At 40.4% G+C, this 22,664-nt stretch overlaps 2 protein-coding genes across 4 annotated transcripts in view; one reads left to right on the forward strand and one right to left on the reverse strand.

The window, feature by feature from the left end:
* The window catches only part of LOC145266294 (uncharacterized), a 109,131-nt gene that overhangs the window by 73,352 nt on the left and 13,115 nt on the right, over positions 1 to 22,664 (forward strand). The window lies entirely within an intron of this gene.
* LOC145266292 (uncharacterized) lies at positions 1,089 to 8,330 on the reverse strand. 2 transcript variants are annotated; one of them, XM_080121838.1, is made up of 4 exons: positions 7,862 to 8,214; positions 7,034 to 7,245; positions 6,536 to 6,695; positions 1,089 to 6,242 (listed from the first exon to the last, which is right to left on the reverse strand). In XM_080121838.1, the coding sequence occupies exons 1-4, from the start codon at positions 8,103 to 8,105 to the stop codon at positions 6,100 to 6,102; spliced, it is 759 nt and encodes a 252-aa protein (XP_079977964.1). In that variant the 5' UTR covers positions 8,106 to 8,214; the 3' UTR covers positions 1,089 to 6,099. The 2 variants fall into 2 exon arrangements, with proteins under 2 accessions (XP_079977964.1, XP_079977965.1); XM_080121839.1 differs by lacking the exon at positions 6,536 to 6,695 and having other exon boundaries at positions 6,103 to 6,242; positions 7,862 to 8,330.

Raw genomic sequence — 22,664 nt, forward strand, 5'->3', positions numbered from 1 at the left:
CTTCCAAGGTGGATGTCAGCTCTGTCAGTCCGACCCTGTCCGACCTCTGACTTTTTGTCTCACTAAAGCTCGACCTAATGTACGATAAGCTCCAGCATAAGTACGAAATCAAGGCTGAAATCTGTGAGATCATAGCTTCCAAGCTGGGGCGTTCAGTGAAAGCGGTCAAACGTAGGGTCAACCGAAAGGGCGACCCAGAGACGCAGCCCAAGGTGGTCAAGTGATTGCAGAGGAGAAGGAAACCGAGACCGGTGCGGTGGGATAGCAACGAGGACGAGCTGGACGAGGCGACAGATCCAGATCGTGAGGCCTGAGTCTGGCGCCAAGATATGCTCAGAGAGATCGGTTTGATCGTGAGGGAAGCGGATCTTACATGGGAGACGCCTCTGGCCGAATTGCGGCGGATACTAAACCTTATCTGCAATGAGTCGAATGCTAGGGTAGTTGGTGATGTCTTGAACGGCTTTTTCCTAACATACCTCTCGCCGCATAAAGGGAATGAAGGCAAAACGGCGCGACGGGGTACTGGTAGGAGAGCTGGCAAAACCGGTACGTCAAGACGAACACCTAGACCCAGAACCGAGAAAAAGGCGCATAGAAGGGAAGCATATTCGCTGAACAAAACCTCCCTGAGGGCAGTGTCGAATTTGGGTTCGACAGACTGTCTGCGAAGGGGGGGAGGGACAAGAGGCCGACAGTTCCCTGTGTTGCATATTGGTTTTTCATTAAGAGAGTCTAAGAGAGAGATGCTTAGAAAGAGTCTTATTACAAGTGATGCTTTTTCTTAGAGAGAGAGATTTATTAAGAGGGATGTTGATGTACTCAGAGAGAGAGAGAGATTTTTGTTGTAAGAGACTTTGAGAGATTGTTCGTTTATAACGATTCCTTTATATTAAATGTTCATTCCTTAATCGTGTTTATGGAAGAAGAAAGTTCTTTGAGTGAAGGGGATAGTGTTCACTGTTCAGACATTGTGTAGACATGATGTTGTTGAGACGTGTATGAAAAGACATTTTATAACACAAATATGTAATACAATTTCACTTTACCTTTTTGTATGAATCATAAGACAAGACGAGCTTTACAAAACACATGATGGTTTATTTCGTCACACGGCCGTGTTTCCATCATCAAGAATTCAAGGCTTCACATTTTAGTTTCAAAGTGACGTCTCGCTTCCTAGACGACTGACTCCCTCTGAGTTTCTTCACTGACTGTCTTTTAACTAAAGTTTTTCTCTATCCCTAGAACTTTCTATTTTCCGTGACGTCATACACATGTTAAAACATGTGCCTTCTTTCACGTGCTCTGAACATACGTGTCCAAAACTTTTCCTATTTCTCAGTAACCTATTTTTCCAATATGTTAAAAACATTATCTTATAAGCTGCATTCTTTCAATTTAAAATTTCATAACAAACTTGATAGTTCACATTCTTTCCTTGAAATATTTATCTATATTCTAAACAAATGTTGTTTTACATTTTTAAATTCTCACACGTAATCTATTTCTAAAACTAAATTACGAGGTTCGAATTCCGTCTGTTGCTATTTCGTTTTCATTTTAACTAAACTGTCCATTTTTATACTTACATGAAAAGGGGACAGCCCTTATCATGTAACACCTGTAAGAAGGAGGAATGGAGGGTGCTCGCACCCCTCCAGATCGCTGAGGTGGAGGCGTCCTCAAGGCTATGGGTGCTACGGCACCTGGCCCGGTTGGCCTCACCAATGACCAAGATAATCACCGGGTTCCTGAACCTGGTGCTATTGGCGAGAAAGCCTCCTCCGGCCCTGTGTTGAAGCAGGGTCACGTTGGTCCCGAAGTCCGATGTGGTCACCGAGCCCTCCCAGTTGAGCCCCATTTCGGTTACCTCTGTTGTGCTGCGTTGCCTACACAAGATACTGGCATGCAGGTGGGGCGGACGATGTGAGTTTGAGAGTCAATTCGTCTTCCAGGCTTGTGATGGCTGTCTGGAGGCGACGTCCGCTCTGCACTTGATCATACGAAGTGCCCACACCGAGGTCAAGGACTTATGTGCGGTGATGCTTGATGCTTCTAAGGCGTTCGACACTGTCAAGCACGACTCTATTTATAGGGCAGCTCGGAAGTTTGGGGCTCCGCCGCCACTGCTAGATTACATCCGCGCTAGCTATGAGAACGCGTCAGGCCTAATAGGTGATTTGGAGTTTCGCTCTTCCCAGGGCGACCCTCTATCACCGATCCTGTTTAATATGGCAGTGTCGGTCCCCCTGATGAGACAGCGTAGATACGAGAAGCTGTTTGCCGCGGTGACGTCGGTGGTCGTCAGTGAATCAGTCCGTAGTCCGTCTTTTCAAACAGTGCTCAGGATGGTGAATCGCCCTGTGAAGGTATGCGGGAAGGTAGTGAGAGTCAAGAGAGAGGCTGAAATGGAGTGGGCATCGGTCCTCCATCAATCGCTTGATGGGGCCGGGCTCATTCACGCCAGCACCTCGAAGGCCTCTCACCGCTGGCTCCGCCATCCTGAAAGGGTATCCCCCAGACTTTATATTCGCTGTACCAGCTTGCGAAGAAGATTATTAAGCACAAAATCAAGACGGTCAAGGGGCGGAAGAAGTGACAGCGACCTTAACTGTCGCGGACGATGTGGTCAAGTGGAAAGCCTGGGGCACATAGACGCGTTGCGCCATCACCCACGATGCACGCGACACAACCGAGTGTCCGATCTTCTGGCCAAGTTCTTCCGTAGAAAGGACCTGAAGGTTTATGAAGAACCCAGGGTCCCGATGCAGAGGAGCTTTTTGAAGCCAGATCTCGTAGGTTTAGACCCCCCCCCCTTATGGCTGTAGTACTTGACGTGACCATTGTCAGTGATGATGGTCTTGCCGCGGGGCATCGTGGGAAGATAGAAAAGTACGACTGCCCCCATGTTTAACGATGCCCTTCGTTCCCCCCGGATACTGGGCCGCGCGAAGTCCTACCCGGTGAAGCATGCCCCGGTGGTACTAACCTATCGAGGCCTGCTCCACCCGTCGAGCAGTATCTACCTCTCTTCCCTCGGACTTTCTCCGAGGGACATTGCGGATGTCGCGTTTCTGGTGATGGTAGGGTCGCTGAAGTGTTACGACATGTACATGCGTGGAACGTAAGAAGGAACCTACCATCGCTACTATAATGAGTCTACCTTAAGGGAAGTCGTTCCTCCATCTGTGCCGCTGAGTCTTTGTCCCCGATAGGGCAGCTTATTTGCTGCCCCCATTCTTAGGCCGGTCCGAAATCGTTTCGGGCACGCACAACGATCTGTGTGCAAACAGCCTCTAGTCAAGGGTAACACATCGTAGGTCTGAGTCTTTTCCGATTTTGGAAGTGTCAGTAAGGGGCTGTATTGGCCTGCTGCCTAATGCCAGTCGACCTGTGCTGGCGAGCGGGGCAGTGATGGATCTCACCTAAAACCAAAAATATAATAAACTAAGACAGACCATCGTCGCGATCGGCCTAGGGAAAACAAATTAGCCAAATGCCTCGTCATCTAATTAGTGACGCGCATGAACGGATCAACGAGATTCCCACTGTCCCTATCTACTATCTAGCGAAACTACAGCCAAGGGAGCGAGCTTGGAATGATCGGCGAGGAAAGAAGACCCTGTTGAGCTTGACTCTAGTCCGACTCTGCGAGGATACATGGGAGGTGTAGCATAGGCGGGAGGCGTGCCTTCGTCGGCTGCGCCACAGTCAGGGTCTTCCGCAGGGCATTGCGTGTCGAACAGTGGTGTCGCGGTCAGGTTGGCGGGCGGGTCAAACCGTCCTGTCGCCGCCGCCGGTTGTCTCCGTCTTTGTGCACCTGACCCCGTCGGTCCTCCTTTCGGCCGTGGTTGTCACCGGCGTCGTTCGGCAACGTCGAGCCTGAAATACCGCCACTTCCATCGTTTCCTCGCTCACCTGGTGAAAAGGGGGATGGGTCTCTCTGCGGCCCTCTTGCTAGCGCCAAGGGCGCGGGTTTCCAAGGTTCTGGATTCTTTTTACGAATAAACAGGTTTTTTTTTTTTTTGGTTTTTTTTGTTTGTTTTTTTTCTTCTTCCGTGCTAACGTAAGCTCTTCCTGGTCTACGGCGACCAAACTGTAACCCCTCCTGTGAGAAGGTGGTTAGGACTCCTTTTTATCTGGAAATCTCAGCTCGTGTCGTCTAATCTTCTCTAAGGTTGTTACATGAAATCTGATATGCTGAAAACGAATAACAAACTCACGCAGGCAGAAAGACAAGAAACGTTTGTATCTAGTCTACTGAAGCTTAATTTCGCAAAGTTATGTACAAATGTTTTTACAAATATGATTCATTTCTTAGTAAGTACTTTCAGAGTCTCAAATCCCTTTACAGACAGCGACAGACGGTTGGATGAGGAAGGTGGAGGGGTCACCTCTCCAAGGAACAACGGTTTCTATACGATCTGTACTCCCCAAAATCAACAAGCAATCTCTAACTCATCTGACTAATTTTCGCACGACAGTCGTATATATAGTGAGGTATGTGGATGGGGTAGAAATTTCCCCAGCCAATAAGATTTCGCCACGACCTCTAAAAGCCCCAGGTTTTACATGGGTACAATTCCCAAACATGGGATTTGAATTCTGATTCTCACGATCGCCAAGGTCAGATGTGAATTCTGACATCCGACTTTGAGTTCACCAAGGCCAGACACTTATGTTTCAAGTTCCTGTCATCAACTTTTAGCTGCAAAAATATATTTCTCTGGTTTCATACAATATCTATTTTGACATGAAATAAAATATATATATTTATCTTCTATCTTAAATCCTGGGGTTATCTGGCGTCATCTGAGAATAAGCTATCTCAGCATAGTTATAAAGCTCCTCAAGGGGGGATTACATCAGAGACCTTGCACAAATATTAAGCATTTGAAGTCATCAGCTGATAATTCTGCCAAACAAAAATCATCATGATGCTTCCCAGCCAGCACGAAAATGACGGGCCAATGATGGGCCGACAATGTTCCTATCATCGGGCTGATGTCGGCCTTGCTCATCGGCACATCATCGACCCAACAGCGGGTCATTATCGGCCCAATAGCGGCTATTATTGGCCCAAAAGTGGCCATTAATAGGTTAGTCTTCAAAGCCTGGATAGAAAGCACTTTATTAACCAATCATGACATCCCTATCATCTTTCTGTGCTGAATGAATCATGGTGATCTTCATTACAACAAAAACTCACAGGAACACTCATCTTGTAGCTCACTAACCTGATCTTTACCAACAACTGATCATACATTGTATAATGGGATTTGTAAAAGAAAGCATGCAATGAAAACATTTACACATAAATGTTATAAATGACTTACAATTTATGATTTGAATATGATCAATCAGAGGCAATATATTATTGTGTGTATAGGTGACTGTGCTACAAAGTTGAGTGTTCCCTATAATAACAAAACATTGAGCTCATCACAAACTATTGTTTGTTTTTCATCAATCAAACTTTAACATTCCTCATTTGACTTTTATCGGTACAATTACATGAGAATATGACATTTATTATCCAACTAGCTTTGTCCAAAAATAATTTGTAATTGTATCAACAGCACTTGTGGTAAAATCGTGCGAAAATAGCTGAAATATGTTGAATAAAATTTCTACAAGAAGATTACTAAATATTACACAATTGAATGCAATATCATTCTTTTACTCAGAACTTCATAAACTAATGAAGAATAAATATTTCAGATAATTTTAACAATTTCTTCAAAGGCAAACACATTAACTATACCTACACCTTCAATATCATCTCTAAGGCTCCGTAGCACACAAAAGCTAAGTGGAGTGGGATATATCCAGTTGTAACACAGGAAAAATGGATAAACAGTTATTAACCATGACTATCAACTATTGTAGGTATTCCAATAGAAACTTTATAATTTGTCAAAGATCAAGGACATAAATTGTTAGGAAAAAATTATAAGGGCCTACAAAAGCTCATTAAATTATATAGTAGTTTTAGAGTAGTTAGAAAACCTGAAAAATAACTAAACAAAATTGGCATAAAGATCACCTAGCTTTAATCAGAAATGTACATAAGGTTGCTCACAAGGAAGCAAAATATTATTTGTTTGGTGCAGTTGGATGCTTCTGTCTCTTCAGCCTGCCCCCATTCCGATCAGCTGCACCCCTGAACCACTCCTTCATTCCACATTCAACTTCCTCATGTGTTGATTCCGCACATTTATGGTTCATCCTGACAGCTTCTGTAACAGGAAAAAGAATGGTCAATTTTAATTATCATTTGGCTACCATACTTTTTACAAGTAAAGGCAGGTGTTACATAAGTATAGAAAACGTTCATTAAGATATATTGAGTAGTTTCTGTGGAGAAGCGGAAAGCAATGAACTGGCGGACAGAATGAACACTATACACACAGTTAATTCTTAAGTCAGGGTATAATTACAGTTATTGTTTAGGAAAGCATTACTTTATATCCATCTCATTTGAATTAAGGTTAATGTTAGGTCAAATACAGAAACAAAAATAATTTCTTACTTATGATTGCATTGCTTAATTTTAGGATGCCAAACTGTGTTTTGCCCCCCTTTCCGGTCCAATTGGTGGTGACAGCTACACTCTGATGAAGCACCCGCTTCATTATTCGTCTGATCGTATCCTGTAGGGATGAACCTCCAATAGCCCCAAGACTACAAACCTGGACAATGAGTAATGGTGAAAAGGTTGATTAATATCATATTTGAACCTTTCGAGAATAACAACAGATTGAGAATTCAAATTGTACATGCATGTAAAATGCAACATAAAAACCTTTGAATTAATGCTACACAAAATGAATACTTAGTGTAGTCTTAAAGTCCAATATGAAAGCCATGTTGTATTTCAAATTGAGAACACTTATAACAATGAAATTTAAGAGCTATTAGAGGAACATAAATTTTATGTATGTAAATGTAGACATATCTAAACAAAACTGAAAATCAAAGTAAATGGATAAAATAAATTAATAATATGACTTAAGACAAAGGTACAAACCAGGTATTTTTCATATGCCACTTTAGAGAGGTGACCCTCTAATTCCTGTAGTTTGTCGATAGAAGAGATGGGGAGTGCCACCTCTTCTGTGATGGTCAGATCCTCCTGATTTTGGCCTCCTTGGTTCACAAGAATCCGGTTGACCTTCGTATGGAGAGTATGAAGTTCCGATTTTATCTCCTCCAGCATTTTAATTATTGTTATGCCCTTTCCTGCAAAAACGATTTACACAATTAACCAAATCTTATCACATATATGGCTAGATCAGTGAATCGTGACTAAAGTGCAGGGGCCCGTTTCACGAAGCTCTTAAGATATTGTAAGTCCTTAAGTTATCATAAGTCCATTACCTTTGAATGGGAATTGAGATATCTTGGATGAGAGAGTCTGTGTAAAAGTACTCAATGTGTTTAATTAATGATAGTACACAAAATACTGCTTACTCCTCAAAAACATGGTATTACTCAATTATGAAGAAACATGGGAGTAAATACCAATAGCATGAAAAAATTACCTGAAGCTCTGAAAATGCTTAATATAGAGTCAAGCAAGTAATATCAGGATGTATTGTCTCTTTGCTGATACACCAATGTATCGTGGAAACTCATAACTGATACATTGGCTGAATAAGTATTGTAACAATGCACTCATATCATGTACTTGATGAAGTGTGTATCAATACTATTGTTAAACCAATATGTCTGAAACAAATGGATACATTTAGCCTTTTCTGATGGCTGATATTATTTGGTTACACATGGCTCAGCTTTCCATCTCATTGAACTCAAATGTCTTTTAACAATAATTTCAAAAAGAAATTTGACCTACCTTTTAGTGCTGAAGGAGACCTGCCCACTTGTCCTGAATAAGAACTTCCTGTATAGTTCTTATCAGGAACTGATTGTAGTGGTGTCACTGGAGGTGGGACTGGCAGCAATAGGGAACTTCGAACTGGTGTCACTGAAGGGGGGACTGGCAGTGGCCTCTGTGGATAATGAACTGGTGGTGATGGAGGTGGGTCCATGGAACCTGATGTACTGGGAACTGGTGGTGGTGACGGAGATCCGGGCATATCATCTTCAATTAATCGCAGCGTTGACCTGCAAATATCAAAATTACACTAATTATATTCCTGAATGTTAACTACTTATGTTGAGTGTCTTTACAATCAAAGATCTAAACACATCGGCCCAAGCAGAGCAGGTGTTTCTATATTTTATATATCAAACACAATATATTCATCTTGATTATATATCTAGGAGTACAAAATGCACAGGAATCACTTAAAACACAATTTATATATATATATATATATATATATATATATATATATTAGGGTAGGTCGATTTTTCAATTTTTTTTAAATTTTAAAAAGAGGTATAAACCAAAAGTTGTATATTACTATATTAAGTACTCATACAAAAAATTAGATCAAATGCTTCAACGGTTTTTTGAGCATTTGGCATCAAAGATCCTAAACAACGAAATACAGAAAATTCTTGTTTTCTGCATAATTTCGCTTGAATTATTGTGTGAAAAAAACAAATAATTTTACTATTTACATCACAAATAATTTTACTATTTACATCACAAAATGTCCTTTTATTATATAAAAATGATATGAATAAAAACAAAATGATAATCTTGAAATTGAAAATCTACCCCCCCCCATTTTTAGTATTTGTTTTAACTGCCATTTAACATAATGAATTAACCTGTAATATTTGAATAGGTTAAAAATTAATTTACTTTTACAAGTGAAAATATAACATACAAACAAATAAGGATAAACAAACACTATTTTAATAAAGCTTAGTAAATAGTCAAACTGCTCTATATATGAGCCTTTCGACAAAAATGACGGTCTCAACTTTTGACTCAATAATTTTCCTATTATCTGTTTATGCCTTGCCTCAGAACCATAAACACTCAGTGAAGCTTCTGTTGTTAATTTGACTGCCCGTTCCACACCCTGAGAATGTGAAGGCAAATCTGGCAAATCCACTTTAGTTCCATTTATTAAAGAATCAGAAAATTCCTCCGTCATTGCTGGTTCATAAATTCCACATGAAGTTAAATTTATTAACCCTGTCCAATGAGTGGCATCAATCGTTTCCCGGTTGGTTCTGCATTCCTGAAAGAATATAAAAATTAAATAATTGAATTATTAAAAAATTCTAATCTTCACTGCTTTAATAATTATGATGAAAATAGATAAAATGATTCTATAGATTAAAATAATTAAATCAGTGATATAACTAAATATTTACTTACCTAATGGCCAGAATTCTTTGTAAAGCTTCTTCTCTTACTTCAACTTCCTCAGATTTGAGCATGGAATATAAAAAGTTTTCGGGCAGTAAACAAAATGCATTCCATTGAATGTTTCTTAATGTGATCTTTTGGATTTCACCAGGCTGATTTTTAATCCTCTGGATCATATTAAAAATGTTCACTTGCTGGTTGTGTAATTTATTATATCTTTTAATTTCAAACCAGCAAGTGGCATACACATTTACAACAAAATTTACAAGACTCTGCAGTTTTGTTGTGAGTCTTTGTGGGTATGCGCCACGAGTCCTGATGGCCAAAGTTAACCACCTTGCTTGGTTTAAAGGGCCAATTTTCCAGGAAGTATATCTAGGGTCAACTTGACCTAGAAATGCCTACTGTGTATTCAAACAAAAGTCTTTGATCACAGCTGAGATCATTTATTTGATCAATTTTTACAATTGAATCCAGAGGACTGCTAATGGGGGAAAATGCTATTTGGGGTAAATCATGATAATCATTTGAGCATAATTTCCCCAGGGGGCCACTGAAGGTTGTAGGGCCTTTTGCACAGCCATCTAGGTTTTTAAAAAGGGCTCTGAAGGGCAGTTCATTTTGATGCAAAGAGCAACCAATTGTATGTAGATTTTTTTTTAATTTCTTTTCTAAAATTGATCCCAGTCCACCTTCACAACCTGTGTTGGCATTAGTATTATCAACAAGGATGGCCTTTATTGAGCTCTCACTATTGAATTCCTTTAGAACATCCAGCACTTGATTTGCATGAACAGCACCTGTTGCACCAGTTTTAGGTAAAATTCTATGAGTCAGGTAATGACTTTCAGATGGTGTCTCCTTTGTAAAAGTCAAATGCCGTTCGGGGCTCTTAGTTTTTTTCACAGACTTTAGTCCATTTTTATCGACAACTTCTTTATATTTTAACGTGTCCTTATCAAGTCTCCCTTCAACTCCAATACAGATGAAGTTCCCCACACTTTCTTCATGCTTTTGTTGAGCTGTTTCTTTCACTTTGGCTTTTGCTCTGTCAATTTTGCATTTATCAATAATAATATTTTTTATATTAATATTATGTATCAGAAGACCCATAGCCTTCAAATCCAAAAGCAAAGCATTAGCCAGGCTGGCTCCAACATTAGACTAATTCAAGGGCATATCGGGGAAATTTAGTAAGGCTATAAGGCCCTTTTTCATCCGTTTGTGGCTGGAAATATTTTTCTAGTTCTTCACTTGGGAAAGATGGGGAGGAAGGAACAGAAACAGTATCCTGGGGATTTGATGTTGAAGCTGTTGGTGCTGGTAATTTTTTTCTTAATCTTTTTTGTTCCTTTTTACTTTTCTTAATAGCACATTTATCGATGGGACCAAGTTGAAAAGTACCCTTAGGCCCTATTTTGCACCTCTGATCCTTTACATATTCCCGATCCTCAACTGGAACCTGAAAAATTAGATTATATTTATATTATATTTTAATATAACTAAACAGATTAACATGAAAATATGCATGAAAATTAAAGAGGAAAATTTTTTAAAAACATTTAAATAATATTTGGAAATAAATTTCGATATAAGGTTGACTCAGAAAGACATTTCAAAACAAAAATAGAAAATAACTTGCCCTTTTTTTGAAAAGGGCAAGTGCAAATAATGTGCTTACTGCGGCAATTTTCTTTGTTGCATTTTACTCGATAATCCTCACAAGGTAGAACAGGTAATTCGCAACAACAGGATGAAATGTCAAATAATAAATCCAGTTTTTCCGTCAAATTTTTCACTTTCGAAGCAGGGAGAGATCTTCGATTTATTTGTTTGGCTTTCTTGAAACATAATATATTCACCTTCTTTAAAACAGTTCTGTTAACAGAGGTAAACGTGGATTAACTGCCTTCCATATATCCATTACATCCTTTGTTATTAATTTATTAATAGCAAAAGTTGAAAGGTGAGGATAAGTATTCATTAAATAGTAACAATATCGAATAACTTGTTGGTAAATTGGAGGCTCCGTTTTATTTAATGGTGCAGGTGGACCTCCAAATTTCATAACATTTTTACTGCGAGTTGCAGAAATTGCAGATTTTCTGGGCATTTTAAATAAGGCACCTAAAAAAAAATGTATTCGAAAAAATTAAAATGCAAAAATATATTAAATAAATTAATAAATTTGAAAGAAATACATTAATCTTAAAAAGTAATGTTTTGTTTACACTTACCTTAAAAGTAGAATTCTTTTGGAGTTCAGCACGTAAAAAAGCTTTTTAATGATTAAACTCTGACTTTAAAAATATAAACAAATCAGAATATTTAAAAATGTTATATTCTTTAATAGTTAAAGAATGTTATATTCTTTAATAGGTAAAGAATGTTTTTTTGTTTAATTGGAAAAAACAGCGATAACACTGGGCTGCATTTGGAAAAAAATAATTTGCAACAGAAATGTTATTAACATTTTTCATTGCAGTTTCGCATAGTAAACGCATAAAGCATACCCATTTTTTTAAGGAGGTTCTCATTTTTTTGTAACAGTTGGCACAATATTTATCAGATTCATTGTAAAGAATGCATCCAATTTGAAGTTAGAAAGCAGCTATTCCCCTTGAAATGCACGCTTTCGCGACATTCTCTTGTGTGCTGGCCTTGCAGGAGATGTTGTCCAGCTTCTTTGAAGAGACCAGCAGAAATCAGCCATCATGGTCACACTCCAATTGCCTTGATAGCGGCGCTCCATATCGGATATATCCTGATGGAACCTCTCTCCCTGTTCCTCACTGTATTCACCCAAATTAGCAGGAAAGTAGTCAAGGTGACTGTGCAGGAAATGTATTTTGATGCTCATGTGGGTGCCAGCAGTCTCGTATGCTTGAAGCATATTCTCAACCCGTTCCTTGTAGTCATCAGATTTTCTGTTTCCTAAAAACCCTGTCACAACTAACTTAAAACATTCCCAAGCTCTTCTTTCATGAGGTGTCAGTGCTTCATTAAATCCGGTATCAGACATAAGTTCACGAATCTGTGGTCCAACAAATATGCCAGCTTGTACTTTAGCATCACTGACAAGAGGGAATTTATTGGAAAGGTATTTAAACCCTTCTCCATCTTTCGCAAGTGATTTCACAAAATTTTTCATCAACCCCAGCTTTATGTGAAGGGGAGGCAGAAGCACCTTCTCTGGTGGTACAAGTGGTAGTGTTTTGACGTTGTGGCGGCCAAGAACAAATTCCGTCCGTTGTGGCCATTCCCTTTGTCGGTAATGTACGGAATCTGCACGGCTGTCCCACAAGCACAAAAAGCATGGGTATTTTGTGTAGCCCCCCTGCATTCCTAACAAAATGGTCAGAACTTTTAGGTCACCACAGAGAAGCCAGTTGTGATCTTGATATTGTATGTTGTTAAGAAGAAGTGACATGGTATCATAGGTTTCTTTCAGGGTAACAGAATGAGCAATGGGCAATGATGCTACGTTTTTACCATTAAAAAGTAGCACAACTTTTAGACTTCTGGTGGAGGAATCTATAAAGAGCCTCCATTCTTCACGATGGTATTCTTTACCCATGTGTTCTACAAGACCTGAAACATCGTGGCAATATACCATGTCATCGGACTTGGTAAAGTACTGCACGAATTCCTGCTCTCGATGCCGATACTGTGCAAAGTGTGTATTACGTGGCAAAAGATTTTTCTCTTTTAACCTTGAACCTAACAACTGTGCAGATTCTTTTGACAGACCAAGATCTCGTACAAGATCATCTAGCTCACTCTGTTCAAATAACTGAGGGCTTTTCTCAGAGGTCCCACTGATATCTTCATAAACATCCTGATTTTCACTGTCATCACATGTAGAGTCACTTGCACTGGTACGTTCTAGAATCTCAGGAGGTCTTGGCACAGGAACAACATCACTATGTGGTACTGGTTGCGTAACTGACGGAATGTTTGGGTATTTAATGTATTTCAAACTTATACCATTCCTTCCCAGTGGTTTCACCATACAAAAATAGCAGTCATCATGGTGATTCGTAGGTTCCCGCCAAACCACTGGTATTCCAGATGGCATTGATTTTCGGTTTCCTTTATTCCAGTGGCATAAACCAGCGAAACACTTCACACAAGCAATGTGTGGCGCCCATGGTTTATCCTGATGTCCAAGTTCGATGCCAAAGTAGGCACGATAGAGTTGTTTCACTGTAGAAGTGATTTTGCGCTTCTGTCTTGAAAGTGTGTAATGTTCGCAGATGTAGCAAAATGAGTTGGGGTGGATTTTGCAAGTCCGTGCCATTTAATTGATCTGCAACAAAAAAGGTATATTAATATACGACGCAGTATATGACGCTGTAACACATAAACTAGAACCTTACGAGCAAAATGACTACTACTATCATGATCAGCACGAAAAATTGGTCTAGAAGAGGATATTGTCATGGATGTTGCATTTTTGATGCAGCCCAGTGTAATCGTTATAATAAAACACGTAAATAAAAAAAAAACACGAGACGAAGAACAATTGCCGGAAGTAAACAAGCTTTTTAATGATTAAACTTTAAACATATAAACAAATCAAAAAATTGAAAAAATGTTTTTTGTTTAATTGGAAAAAAAACAAGAGATATTCGTTATAATTAAATGCGTAAACAAAACCACGAGGTGAATAACAATTGCCAAGGGGAAGTAACTTCGACCAGTAAATAGTGTAATATTAACCTATTAATGAAACGTTATATGTAAATAGATATTTGTATATTAAATTATTATAGTATTTTTATTTCTTTGTAATTTTAATATTTTCATTTAATTTATGAAAAAATTGATATAGTAAACGTAAAAATATTTATTATTAAGTGTCTTGTATGATTTCATTTTTTGTTAAAACACGGATTTTATTTAAGCCGCACATATTTCCCTTAACACTGATATTGTGGTAAGTATCGCGATTTATTCAGTATTTAAAGTGGAATGCTCAAATAAATACAAAATTTTGAAGAAAAATATTTCTTGTGGTGATTATTGACATTATTTTACAACTTTCTATATGTAGCATTATTGAAACTTCCAAAATCGACCTACCCTAATATATATATATATATATAACTTGTGTGCTTTATTCAATTAATGAAAATAGCTTGTGCATCAGAGTTGTTGTGTCACCCCCTTCAGCCGGTCGGTTGAGACGATCGTCGACCTCAGAACTCTTCCACTCCAATTACGGCAGCCTGAAAACGACCTGACTCTGGCGGTTTGCAGCTCACTATTTTCGTCCTTCCAGTGACCACTGCCAGTGATAATTCTTAGCCGTTTTAATGTTGCTGGTATGGGGTAGTGATAGAATTATCAGTTGATCATCTAAATTTATACTCCGGACCTGTCGTTGTGTACCCGCTTACCGGCGAACATCGCCGATAAGAGAGCCGTGGATTTTAGTGTGGTGAAAAAGGAAATTAAAACGATTCCACACACGAATAAACAATTAATCTGGGTTTATTCACAATAATAATGGTCTAATAATATTTCAGAGTTTGAAGGAAGTTGGCTGTAGCTATTTTAAAACGGTAGCTTGTGACTCGAGTTCAAATAAGTTTTTCGGCCATTGGAGATACGTGTTTTAAGTCAAAAGCCCTCTCTGCCCGACTTTAACACCATCTGAATTCGCCAAAATCGAATTCTCTCTTTTTCTCTCTTCTCCTTCTCTTCTTTTCTCTGTGTTCGAGGAATATATACATATCCATCAATGCCCTTTAAACATCACGAGTTTGTATTTGTTTACAACAAGAAAACTTGCCTGTCATCAGCTTTCAAACCTTGTTTTCTAAAATAAACAGCCGCCTGTCATTTCATCTCGAATTCTGTGTTTCAAAATAAACAGCCAGCTCACTCCAAACTCTGACCGTTACAACAATAAGTATCTCTTGACATACTTTTTCCTTTGTTTGTTCTAACCACAGAGTCATTTGATCGTCCTATTTTTCGTTCTTTTTGCCCTTTCTCTACAACGGCATATCAACCCCATAACTTGGTTACATACCTCCCCCACTTAAAAGAAACAATATTGGACTCAATATTTTTTTCTAACCCACTTCTTCTTTCTGGGCCTTAATACCATGGCTCTTTGTGGTTTTACAATTTATAATAGTTCATCAATTGGATTCGTTCTTAAAGAAAAAAAAAACTTTATCATTCATGCACATGCCAAAAGTTCTCTTTTAGAGTTTAGCGTTTTTCAAATCTGCTTTCAGTTCATACGATTGTCCATAAACTTCATTAATTTTTTTTTCTTTTTATATATATATATATATATATATATATATATATATGTGGATTTTTTTAACAATCAATTTTAATACCTTTTAAATGGTATTATATTGATTATTGTACCAATATTAACCTCGGTTTAGCTCGATGAGAATTCAGAGCAATATAATTTATACAATCAGAAAAAACAACACCTTTTTTTTAGTAGTACACAATTTTTGTTTTTATTATATTTTTATGACATGTTATTATATATTTTTTCTTAGTCTGACAACTGTTTCGAAGGGTAAAAGGACAAACGGTTGTTTTAATTATAACATACTGAATTTTCATTATTTACCGTTCTCTTCGGAGACAATTAAAATCAATTAATTACAGTCAAAAAATTGTTTTTAAAACTCACATGGGGATGGAATTTTTTTATCGAGGTTGCCCAATATATATATATATATATATATATATATATACATGGAATGAAATCCGAGGAAAAATGGACTATTGACTAAATAGTTGCATGCATTGAAATGTGTATATGGAAAAAAAAAAAGATGACGTGACCCCCATCATTAACGTTAATGATGGGGGTCACGTCATCTGTTTCTTTTTTCCCTGATAATTTTTAAATAGAATAGAATTGCAGTGCATGGGTTCGAGCCCTGATGCGGGTAGTGCCACGGCCTAATATCATAGTCATTGCTTATATAGTTTTGAGGCTGTGACCTACTTAGTTGACCTTGACCTCTTTTGCTGACCTACTTTTGAAGTTTTCTATCGTCGCTGGCGCTGATTCGATGATGACCCTTTGAAAATCTTTTCCGATCCCAGGTCTGATGGTCGATCTGAAATCGAATATCGAACATGCTAAACAATATTGAATCATGCCAATACCATATCAGTTCAAGATGCAGTAATTTAATAACAATTTGAGTTTAGTGTATATATAGAGTTTATTTACAATATGTACATCATTGTCAGTGGTAGTGTGGAAAATATTTACAAAAGTAAACAAAGTCATTGAATCAGTGTCATTGATTCATAAGTTTATCAATCGGAATCACTGAGCGTTTCCTCAAATTCTAAGAAGAGTTGTGAAGTCGGCCCTCCTCCGTTTATCTGTCTTTTGTATAGTGCTATTAAGTAATTGTAGTTTTTTTTTTTTGTTTTTTTTTTTGTTTTTTTTTCTGTTACGAAGTCCTCGTCGTCGTCCGGAGCCTCTGTTTCGGAGTCGCTCAGAATTATGACTCTCGAGATGGGGGTGTCCTGTGAGAACGTGGGTGCGCTTGGGCTTTGTCGGTTACCTGCGTTCGGACATCTGTGCGCCTTGCATCCGTGTGTCCTGCAATATTGCGTAGGCTGTGTCTCATCCAGTTCGCACGGCTGTGCCATCCAGTCCTCAATGTTCGAGTCATCGGAGATGTGGATATTGTTCACCTCCTCCCCAGCCATTAGGTCCTTGAAAAGCTGCCTCCGTGCCTTGCAGTACCCCGCTTGTTTTTCCGGCGATAGTCCCTCTACTGCTTGAACCGTGAATCGCTTGGAAGCTGCCGGTTCGTCCACGTCCTCCTCCTCCTCCTGGAATTGGTATGTCTGGTTTGTGTAGTCCATGACATACTGTCTCCAAACAGTAAGCCACATAGTTGGGTTCAGTTCGCGAACGCCCCAACCCTTCAGGGCAGGCATCGGCCTCCTCGTCTCATACAGGAACATTCTGTTATGCATGGCCGTACGTTCCTGTGGCACGTGGCGCCAGGGGTCGTCGTTCGAGGTTGACAGGCAGGGAGTTCTCTCCAGGTAACGTTCCGCTTGCTGTTTGACGTTGACCGCGGTCGTAGTTCCCTCCAGTATGCACTTGCCCTCCTCTACGTTCTGTGGGGTGAACCACATCTCGTCTGTGTAGATTAGGGTCTTGTCCACACATGATCCGAAGGTGAAGTTATCGGATGCCTGGCAACGCATCCGTCCACAGTTCATTAGCCCGTTGCGCACCAATCGCAGCACTTAGGACTTGCCGGAGTTACTGGGTCCCGTTATGTGGAACCCGTTCTTTTTGGCCCGTATCATATGGCAGACCTCAAAGAGGTTCCGCCCGAATTCGACTGGGTCGAATCCGTGATACTCGGCCCATGCGTCGTATATGTCTAGGCTCTTTTGAACAGTCCAGTATCGATTCCCGTCCATTGAGAACAGGTCCTTTTTTTGTCGTATCTGTTCGAATATTGGGGTCACTTTAGTCTGTATTTGTAGGTCGCTGGCCGCAGCCTGCATTATGGGTTGAATGTTTTGCGTGTTTGTGAAAATGTGTTCCCACGTCTTACGAAGCTTAGAGTTTGTAGACTGCGTGCAGTACAACATGACCATGTTGGTGCTGTTGCAGTGCCGCATGATGTCCAATATGAACTTGTACTTTTTTCCCGTGAAGCCTGTCTCAACATTCGGTTCCTCAGTTTTCTGTAGTGGTTTGTCACAAATTCTTCTGTATACCGAAAGTTGCCCGGGTGTCTCCAGGTGTCCAGCTGCCGTAACAGAACGCTTCGCAGGGTCCATTGTCAGGTAGCTGCATAACCCGTACGGGTTGTAGATTTTCTGACAAGATATTTGGTACGGGTTAATTTGACGTTCACCCTGTAGCTTTTTCATCTGCACGTAGCTATGTTCACAGGTAGGGTGGTTGTGATGCCACGTGATCATGTGGAAGTGATCCACATCGGCGCAGTGTTTAAGCTGCTTGGTCTGGCTACGTGATACACAATTATGTAGGGTCTCTGGTCCAAAACTCGTGATAGGTACCTGTGTGTTGGGTTCGAAGCCTGCAGGCCCAGTACCTCCTGGTATCGTTTTGTCTCTGTAGTGCCCGGTGTTAAGTTGAATTCCGCTGGCGACTCCCAACGGTAGATCCAGGTGTAGGGCCGGATCTGTTTGCCGTTGATTGTTTCGCCGTTGACTACTTCGTTAAATCTGGCCTGTTCCTCTCGTTGGGTCGCACCGCTCGTCGAAGGTCCCTCCATCGTGACGGCCTGGAACGAATGGCTGATCGGTGGTTTTCGCAGCCCTTATATTTGGTTGTATTACGTCGTAATAATTTGGAAAATGCTGACGTTTTATTTTTTCAAAAAGTAAAAGTTTTTGTTTTATGCTGACGGTATATAATTTAAAGAAGTATATAAGTAGCTGACGCTGCGCTTTTTAACACTGACTCCGCCCTCCTACTTGTTAACGAACCGCCCATAGTGCATTCCGAATACTTGCCCGTTGTGGTCCCATATGTGTGTGCCATGGTTATGTAGCATGCCCTTTGTTGATTGGCCGTGTAGATGCCTGTTGGGCGGTACTATTGTGTGGTATTCGTAACTGAAATCCTCTGACGTCGCTGATAAGGCCTGTTTGTGGGTGGTGACTGGCACCTGCTGTGGGTGGGTAAGTGCGTCACAAACAATTTCAATTTCTAGCATATACGTTATTTCGAAATTAAAGTATAAAATCCCGGCGGTGCTGTTCGGGCGCAGTATTGGTGGCACATGTATTAATACCATTTCTGGACTGTCCTCGTTAGTGTATAGGACTTTGTTAATAACTGTTCTGTCCGACATGGTCGTGCATCCGCTAGTTTGGACATATGTGGTTGCACCTATGTTTATTTTTGTGGGGTCCTTTTTACCTGCATCGCTTGTATTTGTTTTGCGGCCCCGTTGGTGGTCGAAGTTTAAGTCTGACACCTCTGTTTGGACGAGGTCCTCCTGTGTTTCCTTGCGCTGCCGCTTTCGTGCACCTTGCCGGACGTTGTCTTCAGCCTTTCTTAGTAATGTGCCGTAGACCGGAGCAGTTGCTACCAATAGACCGCAGTTCCAGGCCGTTTTGACCCCCGAGTTGAGAAGGTTAGTGATAGGTACCGGGTTCGATATCATACCAGCCTGTATTGTGTAGTTACCTTGCATTGTCGTGTTCGTTAGTGGTCGTCGCAGCAGGCTGTGGTTCCGCCAGATGTGGGTGTAGGAGTCTCCCTGCCGGAGGTTCTTTACTGAGGGCATTTCTCGCCAGTCGTGTAGCTCGATCATTTTTACCTGTGTCTATGTCACTGAGTCTGAGAAGTTACCCGTGTTCGGTATCCATTTTATCAACTCTATAGGAGCCATGTAATTGTATGTGTAGTTCGGTAATTCTGCGTCTGACCCTACCATTGGTTGGATTTCCGCGAACCCTTTATTTGGTATTTTCGATAGTCCCTCTAAGTTCCCGTATCCTATGTACGATCCGTTGTCCACGTATATGTCGAAGTATGGTTCTGCGTTCGGTACGAATACCTCCTCGTTTTTTGTTAACCATTCCCCGCACGTTATCTTCGATATTTTGAACCCTTGACTGACCACTCTGTAGGCCGTAGCGTTACTCATGATGGACTCCCATTTAGTCGGCGTGACCCATGTTGTTAGGAAGTACGGCACTATGTAGTCTTTAGCGACCGGTTGTGCCCATGCGAACCGTGCTGCTCCGTGTATTCCCTCCTTAGGGTCAGTGTCGTATACCTGGAAAATTGCGCTGCACGAGTTCATGTCGGTAGTTTTTACCTGGTTTTTGAAGCTTCTTTGCAGTACTACCCTTATACTATTGTTAGTAATGCCTGGGAGTTCTCCCCCTTGCTCGTTACCTCCCCATGCTCCGCTGCCGCTGTCCGCCGGCTGTGTACTCGCCTCACTATCGACTTCCATACCTGCCTCGCTGCTAGCAACGTAAGTAGGATCAAGCTTAATTCGTTTAGGTGGGGGATCGAAGTACTCGTCGAGTCCCAGGTAATGCTTTGCCCTGAGCGCCCCTCGTGATAAAGTTCCCAGCAGACCTGTTCCAGCAGAGTCCTTGTAGAATTGTTCATCCGCTTCCTGTGTTTTGCTTTTCCCATAGTTGAAGTCGTGTCGTTTAGCTGCTCAATCTAATTGATTTAGGGGAGGCAGGAACTTGTCTTGTAGTAGAGGCTGATATAACAAAGTCATCAAGATCTACGCATCCTGCCTTCAACACTGCAGACACTATGGCTGTAGTCTGGTTGTCAGAGAGTGACAACCGATCTGCAGTGCTACAAATCTCTTCACTGGTCATAACTGAGTGTGGAAAGTGTAAGGTTATCGTACTTGGTTTTGATGAACAGCTTGCTGTTGTCTCAGTGTATTCTGAACCCTCACTAGAACCAGAGCCTTGACTGTTCTCTGGGTCTTCATCACTTGAAATTTTCCCAACTTGTGCTGCTGCAGCAGTCACTGATGATAACATTCTCTCTTTTTCTTCTCGGAAGCTTTTCTCTCTAGACTTCTTCTCAAACACCTTATTATGACCTGACATGTGTGCAACATTGCAGATACTTTCACTATCGCAGGGTACTGCTTTATAGCTTCATGAACATTTAACTTAGACTTTCTATCTGTCTGCCTTGTGTGCTAGTCGTGATTCCTCTATGTCTGGACTGGGTTCTCTTACTTTTTTATCTGTCAGTCGTTGTAGTACTGCTAATTGTCTGTCAGTTGTCAAGTTGCCTGCAGATAGTACAGTCCGTACCGTGCTGTCTGTTGTCAGGTATGTGCACAGTCCGTAAGGGCTGTACACCTTTGGGTATGTTATTGTGTATGCCTGTTCACCTGTCCTGTAACGTGCGTTTTAGTTTGCTGAACCCGTATTCACTTGTTAGGTGGTCGTAATGCCAACTGATTATGTGAAAGTGGTCCACATCCGAACAGTTTTTCTAGTCTGCTCGGATCCGCACGGTGGTAAACTACAATGTTCGGACTAGTATGTTGGCCAGCAAGGCACTTTCTCTGTCGTTTTGGTCGTAGTCACAGGATTTCTTGAAGTTGTCTACAGTAGGTATTGCTACTCTGGTCTTAGCTTGAAGGAGTTCGTGTGTCTCCATCGGTATACCCAGGTGTACGGTGTGATTCGTCTGCCTGCGCTGGTGTCTGATAGGACGTAATGGTTGAAGTCGGACTTGACGTCGTGTTGCGTTGGTGCGTCCATGGTGAGTGTCTGGCCTGCTGTCTGAAAGCGCGTCTATTTATAACAATTTTTTGCTTATGTCTGCACCTTTTTTGTTGGTATTAGATTTCGTTGACGCTGCACGCAATGTATGTGTGGCGTAAATGACGGAATGCATTTTTCAATTTTAATTTTAAGCTGAGTTTGCATAAGTTGACTCTGCCTAATGGGCGTGGTTATCTATTTATTTACAAACTTTCCGTAATTGTATCCCATGTTCTGTCCCGTGGTCGTATAATGTGCCGTATCCATGTAACATTCCTTTGGAACTTTGTCCGTGTAGATGCCTGTTTGGCGGCACTATGTTGTGCAATTCGTAGTGCCAGTCGTCATCAACTCCTATGAGCGCACAGTTGTGATCGTTTAGTGGTAGTCGGGTCGGGTGGTTGTAAGTAAACATTTGAAGAGCCTAGTTAGTTGTCACAGTCCTGCACATCTATAAAGAGATTGATATCGATTAGAAGCCATTGTCTGGCAAAAAACATGAGGAAAACATAAAACTGACATAAATATAAAATGTATTAGATTCTGTAATAATAATAATATAAACATTTTTTATACAATAACTGTTGCTTTTAGAGCAGCATTGCTTCCAACAAAGCCTTCATCAGATGATGACTCTGGGTTCAGGCATGGTTTCGGTGCCAAAGCATCATTACCACTAGCCCAGAATGCCCTAGCAGTATCTCATGATAACATCAGACTTTGTTGTCAATCTGTGGGATTGTCATATCCATGATGATGCAGATAGAGCCTTGTCTTGTATTTAATGTTTTTTTTTGTCTGAGAAAGACCAAGATTATTAGAGAACATGGAAGTTCGCAATAAAGCCTCATCATCTGACTTCGATAGGAATAGTTTTCCAGCCATTTCTGATACATTCTTCTCACAGATCTTCATATCTTTGCAACTTTACGCTGATGTGCAGTCAGTTTTCCTCAAATGAAACTGTTAATTCAACAAGAAAAACTTTTTTTCAAATTAACGGACCAAATAGCGATATCTGGACGCTGATCTGTTAAGGTCATTTCAGTTGGAAATACATTTTCTGCATTTCCATCTCAACAGATAATAGGTTTAAATG

This window comes from Euprymna scolopes, chromosome 41 (assembly GCF_053919585.1).
Source record: "Euprymna scolopes isolate OS-2025 chromosome 41, ASM5391958v1, whole genome shotgun sequence".
Classification (NCBI taxonomy): domain Eukaryota; kingdom Metazoa; phylum Mollusca; class Cephalopoda; order Sepiida; family Sepiolidae; genus Euprymna; species Euprymna scolopes.

Excerpts from the sequence above, each read along its gene's own strand:
- LOC145266292 (XM_080121838.1), bottom strand. The coding sequence starts at position 8,105 with ATGCCCGGATCTCCGTCACCACCACCAGTTCCCAGTACATCAGGTTCC. Across the intron at positions 6,696-7,033 it reads TGGCATATGAAAAATACCTG|GTTTGTAGTCTTGGGGCTAT; the intron begins GTTTGTACCTTT and ends CTCATTGTCCAG. Across the intron at positions 6,243-6,535 it reads ATTAAGCAATGCAATCATAA|AAGCTGTCAGGATGAACCAT; the intron begins GTAAGAAATTAT and ends TTCCTGTTACAG.